This window comes from Magallana gigas, chromosome 7 (assembly GCF_963853765.1).
Source record: "Magallana gigas chromosome 7, xbMagGiga1.1, whole genome shotgun sequence".
In the NCBI taxonomy this organism is placed as follows: domain Eukaryota; kingdom Metazoa; phylum Mollusca; class Bivalvia; order Ostreida; family Ostreidae; genus Magallana; species Magallana gigas.
In genome coordinates, this window is record NC_088859.1 from 24,311,497 (window position 1) to 24,320,634 (window position 9,138).

The 9,138-nt window shown below is 33.5% G+C and overlaps 1 protein-coding gene across 1 annotated transcript in view; it reads right to left on the bottom strand.

Moving 5' to 3' along the window:
• LOC105328977 (general transcription factor IIF subunit 1) overlaps positions 1-9,084 on the bottom strand; it is a 15,075-nt gene extending 5,991 nt beyond the window's left edge. The window contains exons 1-9 of the mRNA XM_034456474.2: positions 9,002-9,084; positions 5,280-5,329; positions 3,903-3,975; positions 3,525-3,736; positions 3,225-3,395; positions 2,247-2,385; positions 1,865-1,958; positions 682-823; positions 370-557 (exon numbers count right to left, since the gene is read on the bottom strand). Of these exons, the coding sequence (XP_034312365.2) occupies positions 370-557; positions 682-823; positions 1,865-1,958; positions 2,247-2,385; positions 3,225-3,395; positions 3,525-3,736; positions 3,903-3,975; positions 5,280-5,329; positions 9,002-9,028 (1,096 nt within the window). The 5' untranslated portion in view covers positions 9,029-9,084. The remainder of the gene's footprint in view (positions 1-369; positions 558-681; positions 824-1,864; positions 1,959-2,246; positions 2,386-3,224; positions 3,396-3,524; positions 3,737-3,902; positions 3,976-5,279; positions 5,330-9,001) is intronic.
• Positions 9,085-9,138: the final 54 nt, after the last annotated feature.

A 9,138-nucleotide genomic window follows, 5' to 3' on the forward strand; every position in this document is an offset into this window, starting at 1 on the left:
AAACCTTAGATATGTCATGACGTCAGGCAGAGTCGTCAGGCAATAATTATTCAAAAATTGGAAAGACAAAATGTTATGTCTTTGTCCATTTAGTAAGAAATTTTTTTTCTCATTTAAAATTGTGTTCAATTGCTGTTGCATTAATTTTTGTTGCTGTTACATTGTACATTCAAACCAAAGACACTGAAATCGTCTGGAAAATAGTATTACTATAAGCTGTGATTTTAAGATATAGATTGCACCTCCTGGTGGTCTTCTAATGATTTATGTGAGCCATAAATACTTAAAATTTAAAAACGATTAGATATACTCTGCACTGATATATATTGTCCGTAAAATACATGTATACTAGTAATACAAAACATTTACCATCATCTTTCTTCTTCTCTTTCTTTGCTTTTTCATCCTCCTCCTCTTCTTCAGCTTTCTCTGATTTCTTATCTTCCTCCTCTTCGCTCTCCTCTTCAGAATCAATCAGTTTCCTTAGACCTCGCTCTTCATCTACTCCTTTTTCTTCATAAACATCCTTCTTCTCTCTGTCTTCCATTTCATCATCACTGAAAAATCAACCTTTATCATATCTCTGAAGCATTCAGCCATCTTTGTAATCAAATGTAACCCAACCCCCAAACCCAATTTCTGTGGTCAAAATGACTCCTCCCCCTGTCTCCTGATCTTTACCTGCTTGAGTCTGTGATGTAATCCACCTCTTTGTCATCAAAATCCCCTTCATCGCTTTCCTCAACTGCCTCATCATCAGAATTATGTTTGGCATTTCTTTTCCCTTTAGCATTTTTCTTTCCTTTCTTTTTCGACTTGGGATCTAAGCAACAAAAATTAAACAGTTAAGGAGAGAATCATTTATGGAGGATTTACCATATATCTAGGAATTTTTGGTGTGGCACAAAATTTGCAAAAATAGGAAAAACATGTAACAATTTTTATTAGCCTCAGTCTTTAAAAATTTTCTTACAGCAAACAATACAGGATGCATTTATTGGGCATTTAAAGCTGCTTGGTCCCATTTTTTTTGTTATTACAGTTCCAAATTTTTTTCCATACAAACCATTTATGTTAGAAAGTTACGAACTTTCTCCTATTTACACCAGCAGAATCAGTCTCCTTTCAAAGTTAGAAATATTCAAAGTAAATAAAAATAATTTTTTTTTGGCAAACGGAAAAACAAACCAAAATGCATGACGGGAATGTTTAAAAAATGAAACCGCTTGGTTTCGTCCCCCAAATGATTGGGATTATTCAACCCGCATGCTATGCATCGATTGTAAAGAAAGCAGACTTCAGGAATATTAGCGAACAAAACGTACACATTTTTATTTCTGATCATTTCGACCTTTATTTAAAGCGATGTCAAATTCGTAAAACAACCATACCCATCTCGTCGTCAGGGGTGAAATTTAACATAAGGCGAAATAACGCGGTACCTTTTAATGTCGTTTGTTTTGTTAGCAAATTTTGTATGTATTTTTCTTCATTGAAATTTGGCATAATTGACGGGTATAACTACTGCAATGTCTATTATTATACATATACTAAGCATAGCCATTGTTTAAAAGCGTGCATAAAATTTGATATAAAATCGGACTAAGCAGCTTTAATATTTTGCGTATTGACAGTGATCACGAAGCAAAATTTAGATCATTGCACAAATTACTGGATATACGGTACCCTGATTGTCAAACAACTTCAAAGCCCAATGAGGCCCAAATACATATGTAATTTTAGGGATAACTCCTGACCAGTACTTCTGAATTTTTTCTGGCCCATACTTTTTACATATTGCAGTAATTTCTGAGAAATCCAAAGATTTCTAAATGAATCAGTCCACACTTTGTTTGAATTTTACCATCATCATCTTCTTCTTCAGGTCCCTCTCCATCTTCTTCATCCTCATTCCCATCATCAGAAAAGTTAGCCCATTCTTCATCCTCAGTAATCAACTGCAAATACATGCAGGTGAATGAAAATATAAGCATCGGGCAGTAAGAAATACAAATCTTTTATCAAAACTATGCTTTTATTTGAAATTTAGGAAAGCAACTCTGGATCGCTAGTCAGAGTTTCTCCTATCTTAAAACGATATGAAGTAAAAATTCATTAGAATAGCATATCATTATGAAAATTTTCTTTTTTACCTCCATAGATTTTGGAATTTATTTTGATTAAAAAATTTGCTTTTCTTAAGCCAACTTGAAGTTTGACCAAAATACATTCATCAAGGAACCTACAAATTCACTTTTTTCCTTTTTCTTGGACTTTTTAGTCTTTGTTTTGACTTTTTCTTCTTCATCAGGATTAGTTTCATCATCTTCATTCCTGACCCGATTTCTAACCATTACTGAGAACAGATTTAAAGTTTTGTCTCGTCTGCAAAGTCAATTACAAAATATCATTGAAATGTCAATTACTTAAATGTATACGTACTTTACATATATAAAATATACATATTTAAAGAAATACTCTTTTCTAGAATGGAAATCCTGCTATTTAAATCTACAAAGAATTACCAGTAAATACATGCAAATATAAACTGCTGATTCAAACACTATCAACCTTATGTGACTCCACAACATTAAATTACATGTGTATTTGACATTGATGATGTTAAAATTTATTACCTTTAAGTTTATTTACGTAATATTTCTTTCCTTTAACACACAAAGTGGTGAAGACAAATTATCATACCGCTTACGCGCTGTATTCAATTTTTCTGCACCACTTGCTGTGTTATTGGACAAAAGGCATCCCAAAATAAGCATTCAATGCTTAAATACACATTTTAATTAAAAATCGCACTTGAGCAAGCATGTGCTCAATGTTTCCCAGTTAAAAAACTGTCAGAAAACATCCCTATTTTGCTCAAAAACTTTAAATCATCATAATGAGACAAACCTCATGATGTCATTTCTATATTGTGATGTCATTGGAGTGATAACCTTTGGCATACTTATTTTGAATATGATTTCAACTATCTTCAACCTTACTCTTAAAGCTCTATATATGTATACTACTGCCTGTAGTCCTTTGACCCAGTGGTTCTAGAGAAGTAAAAAATGTGAAAAGTTTACAGTCAGACAGACGGACAGACATGGCCGAAGGACAACATATGATCAGAAAAGCTTTCTTAAACCTTTGGTTCAATTGAGCTAAAAATAAAATGAATCAAAAGTATTGTGTAAGATGATCAAAGATGAATAATGTTCAACCTGCTGAATTCTTCCTCTGCCTCCTCTGAGTTGAGGTATTTGTACTTGATGACGGGACTGAATGTGTACCACTCCTCTACTGGGAAAGCCTCAAAAGCCCCGTCAGCGCACTGAGTAAAAATATAGTAGGAAGTATTTTCTGTGATTGTTCCCTCCCGCACTCCCTTCATTCTGAAAGCATATCAAAATCATACATGAGGAGTTGAAGAAGAGTACATCAACTGCACCATTATAAAGATATTAAGTTAATGTATTTCGTCTGTAACCTATTTCATTTCATATTGATATTCATTGCCTTACTTCTTCATTTCTTTGTTTTTTCCAATTTTTAGAATCCATGGCTGGGCTTCCGGCTTGTATTTGCGTGACACAATTCCATACTTTTTGCGCCTGGCCTCTTCTTTCTGCTCCCGCCCATACTCACTCCCAGCTCCAAATTTTGGGGCAACATCAATGTCATAAGCTGACTTGAACTCTTTATAATTATTTTCTCTTTCCATTCTAATCGGTGTCTAAAAAAACATTTGATTATAATGATTAGGCATCTTCATTCAAATTAGGTTCATTTTGATAACATATGAACTTTGATTTATGAACATTACAATATATGATTTGAAGTTAAACTTAATTTTGATGCCATATAATTTAATTCAGATATCAATAACATATTTGACTTGCCTGACTCATTTTGACAAAGTCAACATCATTTCCAGTGCTGAACTTCATCATTTTGAATTTCTTTTTCCTGTCTCTAGATTAAAAAAAGAAAAAAGATGCTAATTTGGGAATTTTGTTTCTCCCACTCCTACTCACAGAAGAGAAGAAGAGGGTAAAGATGAAGGATACAGAAACAAAAAAGAGGCCCAGGGGACACATTGCTCACCTGAGTAACATTAACCATAACTCTAAACAAAGCAGCTTTACAAAGTCAAATACAAATATTTCAGCCAGTGGTGTTTCAGTGATGTGTCAACAATTAAGAATCAGAATGCTTTAAAATACATAATGATACAGCAAATTGTATCATTGCAGTTCTTAATAAGAATATTTTTAAAGATTTTTATCCACATATTCCTACACTGATTTTTTAACCTTTCCCAATACTCATTATAAGTTTGAAGGCAGGTCATGACTAAAACAATTCAAATTCAAAACTAGAGGTACTGTGAGCAAGCTCACAAATAATACTCCCAGCTAAGAAAATATGATAACTCAAGTACCGGTATTTCTCTACGGGAAAATAATGGATGCACCATTTTCTAATAGTGACCTTGAACTTGCAAAAATGACCGAAAAATCTCACAATCAGGAAATGTTTACAAGTCACAAGCAATCTTTGTGTCAGTTTTTAGCTTCTAATCATTTTCCTTTACAAGATATGGCCTAAATGACCTTGATTTTGCATAACTGAACCTGGATCAAATTCATGACAAAAAGTGATCTTTATGTGAAGTAGAAACGTCAAATGTTTCTCCATAAAAAAAAGTATAGACCTGACAAAATTATGAACTTTTTCTTTCCAATGACCTTGAACTTGCCCAAATGACCTTGTGTCAAAATCATGACACACCCTCAGGTCATAAGCAATCTTTGTGCAAAGTAAGATCTTTCAATGGTTCTCCCTAAGAAACATTTATGATAGACCGGACACAAATTTTGCACTTTTCCTTCAAGTTACCTTGAACTTGCCCAAATGACCCTGGGTCAAAATCATGACACACTTTCAGGTCAGAATCAATCTTTAAGTGAAGTAAGAACTTCCAATGTTTCTCCATAAGAAAGATATGGACTGAACATGATTGCACAGACGGACGACAGATTATACCCCCCCCCCCCCAAAAGTTTGTTTATGTGGGTTATAATTATATTCTCCAGATGTCCAGGTCACAGTTTGAAAAATTACCAATTAACACTGCAGCAAATTATCTTAACCTTAATGAATTGTAATGTAAACATAAATGTTGATTATCTAATACTAGATAGTAAAACTTGCATAAAGTTGCATGTTTATTACAGGCATAAATATTAAAATTTGAAACATAAAAACTTGCTTACTTTGGCACCCTCACAGTAAACTCTTGAGTTGTGCTGTTAGATGATCCTGGCTGTTGAAAAAAAGAAAGTCACATTGAGGTTTTTTTCCACACTGAGGCATGCAATTAGACAACCTTTTATGTTTATCCATGAATTATTTCCACAGAAAATATGATAGAAAATCAGGTAAATAATTCCAAATCTAGAAGAGGTTTTAAGGTGCTGAAAACAACTGAGTGGTTTTTGGGGGTTTTTTGTCAGTGACGTATATACATATTTTAGATAAAAAAATAAACACCAGTTTTTATGTTATCTTGAAAATGGGGCAAAAATGTGTGCTGGGGTTTTACTTTTAAGAACTTCGTCGTAATTATGATCAGATCAGGGTTATAAAGTACAAATAACAATTTTAAGATATTATTTATTGATATTATCTGGTAACATTTTATATGAAATTAAAATTGACCTAAGAAATCATGTACTGCATGATTTTGTCAAGACTTTCGAGAGGTGTATATTAGTACATGTATATGCATCCCTGGTTTTGTTTTGTTGTTTTTTTTTGCATTTGAGGAACTGTTTATAAACATCTACAAGTTACTGTCAAGCAAAATATTCCTACAGGTCTGCAACTACCGGATGATAACATTGAAAACAAAACCCAAAGTTTTTTAAGAACATCTGAATGGATAAAATGTTTGTTAATTTCTCTGGGTAAAAGAGGGGACGTGTTAATAAGGGTGCTGGTCACTTCACTCCAAAGCCTAAGCGCCCTATGCACGAGTGCCCCAAATTTTTCTTGGTGCGCCCCAAGTTTGTTTCACGAGCACCCCAAGTGTATCTCACGAGCGACCGAAATGTTGGTTTTTTTCATGATTTAATTTTTTTTTACGTATGAGCGCCCCAAAATCACTTTTGCTTACAGTACATGTATATTAATTTGAATGATATGATGTGAACAAAATTTTCCAAGTGCTTCAAATGGTTAATCATGATTAATTTTGTTTTTTTATGAGCGCCCCAAAATAAGTTTCGTATTACCGGTAATTATAATACACGTATTAGAACCATTCTAACAAGGCCTTGGACTTTCAGTTAGACATAGCTCATTTCTTGCGTCAAAACAAGTTAAAATGACGCTGGTTTCAAGAGATATAAACACTGATTGCGTAGTTTTAGCTCAAAAGCCAGACAAATCTTTTTAATTTTAAAGAGCCATGGCTGAGTGGCCAGCGATGAAATAGACAGGCCTATGTCACAATGCTGTTTAATTGACACAATTACCCAAAGTCCAAGCTCTTGTTAAAATTCTATGAATGTAAAGTGCCATTTTTTTTTCAAGTGCTACACAAATTGCTATTCATGCTTAATTTTTTCACAAGCACCCCAAAATTATTTTCGTTATTTATTATATTTAAAGTATTTCTTTCAAGTTATAAGCGATTATTGATTAGATTTTTTTTTTGAGCTCCCAATATTTTGAATATTATATGCTCTCCTTATTTAAACAAAAATTACGAACGCTAATGTATAACGATGACAAATATATAAGTAAACTGTTATTTTTTTTATATACAAAGATCAAAGCATGAGAAGTGAAATTGACATTCATCAAACAATATTGCGAATATCTACCCAATTGACTGTCAAGGTAGCACATTTTGGGGCGCTCCGGATAATAATTAAGGTGTTCGTTTAATGAGATTCCATTGAAAATTAATTAAGACTAATAAGTAAAACCATTTTGGGGCGCTCATGTATTAATTCAAACTTTTGGACAAATACACCAACGTTGATTTTAGTACAAAATCGAACAATCTAATTTTGGAGCGTTCATGTAAATGATGCATATTTTACATAAAAGTGAGATTCTCCAACATACATTTTAAAAGCAAAATCAGATTTCAAAATAATTATAATAACACATGTAGTCAGATATTAACTTTATAGCAACTAGTAATGACAATATTTGGATCGATACATTAAACATTAATACAACGATACCTAAGCGAACTTTTTTTTATTTTCCAAAAATATCCGAGCTTCATAAATCGGCTATTTATAGTCCACGCGCCTAATATGAAAGTACAAAGATGGCGGAAAACCTCGTAAAGTTGTCAAAACTGCTTGGAAGCAAAATCTGGAGTGTGGAAAACTTTTGGATTACTTCTTTATAAAAAAGAATTGTATACGAGACTAAAGTAATTTGTAAATTGTGCAACGCTCATTTTAAATATAATAAAATAACTTTGGACATGCGGTAGTACATCGACAGATTAAATATATTTCAAACCCTTATTCATATTTTCATTTAGTTGCAATGTATCGTGATATGTATCGTATCGCATCTCATGTATCGTGATATGTACCGAATCGGCTAAGTACAGTATCGTCCCAGCCCTAATAGCAACATAGAATTGTGCAAACTTAGGTTAACTTATTTTGGGGTGCTCGTGAAAATGATATCCAAATTTGGTTTTTACAAATTGTAGGCAACTTAAATTTTGGCGCTCGTGAAAATAATCCAACAAGAATTTAAGCAAAATTGAGGTAGCACATTTTGGGGTGCTCAGGAAAATAATCTAAGTATGTGTTCATTGAGATTCCATCGAAGATTTTAAGACATAATCAGGAAAACCATTTTGGACCATTTTGAAAATGTTGATTTTAGTGCAAAATTGGACAATCCAATTTTGGGGCGCTCGTGCAAATTATCCAAGACGTAAGGTGTACTAATACCGAGCGCAGCGAGAGGCGGGCGAAGCCCGCCTCGCGAAGCGAGGATTAATGGTAACACGTATATATAAGAAAATCAGTGAAAAATGAAAGTTGAATCAGGGGTACTAAGGCCAAAAAATTTTTCTTCCAGCCCTGGGCGCCGCCATATTGGCAGCCATTTTGTTTTTAAAAAGTTAGTTCGATCATTGATTGACTGGCACTTATCGATGTTTATTGCCCCTAAACTCGATTAAATAAGTTCCAGTGTTTCAAAAGAAGGTAATTTGAATTAAAAGAAATTAAAAAGGAAACCAGATAAGTTTCAATAGCGCTTCAATCAAGAAACACGACTTGTTCTATGTATGTCTTATCAAAATATCAGATGGAAAATAAAAACATTAACGTCAAGGAACTGATCTTTTTGATACTGAACAAAGTATTCAATTTTATTACATTGGCATTCATATGAATTAAATTGATGAACAATAAAAGAAGAAATTAAAAAAAATTCGGAATCGCGTAACTCTCTTCGGCTATTTCCGAAGACAAAACTTGAACGTTTTACGTCTGAAATATGACGTCATAATGCAGACTGAGCACGCGACGTTTAGTTTAACTTTGACGAATGGTATGAGTAGGCAGGCGGATCCTACTGTGTGCGTTTTATCATACAAAATTCAAACTACATTGTGTTAAATCTGCGCTCGGTCCAACGGTCACACCGTTTACATATTAATTTTACTTTGGGGCGCTAGTGATTATATTTAGGGCGCTCGTGAAAAGTAATTGGGACGCTCCAAAAATAATTGGGGCGCTTTGGCTCTGGGGCGAAACGACAGTAACCCGTTAATAAAGATTAAGAAATCTTGGAAAGTTTCATTTCAGTTGAACAGAATAATTTTTTTAAGCTACATTATTTGTCGGTCTGTAAAGATAAGTGGATGAAGTATTTATCTGTAAATAAGGCAAATAAATATCCATATTGTAAAAAGAGAAGGGATTCTGTTGTTTCTGTTTAGTGTTACCTGACTTGCCGTGCTACTTGTGGCCATTGTGACTTGTCAAAATTTCTCTAAATCGGAAATAGTAGCTTTACCTGATATAGTTTCGTACAAAACTTACTATGACTGTTATGCTTGACAAGTCTACAATTCACATCTAA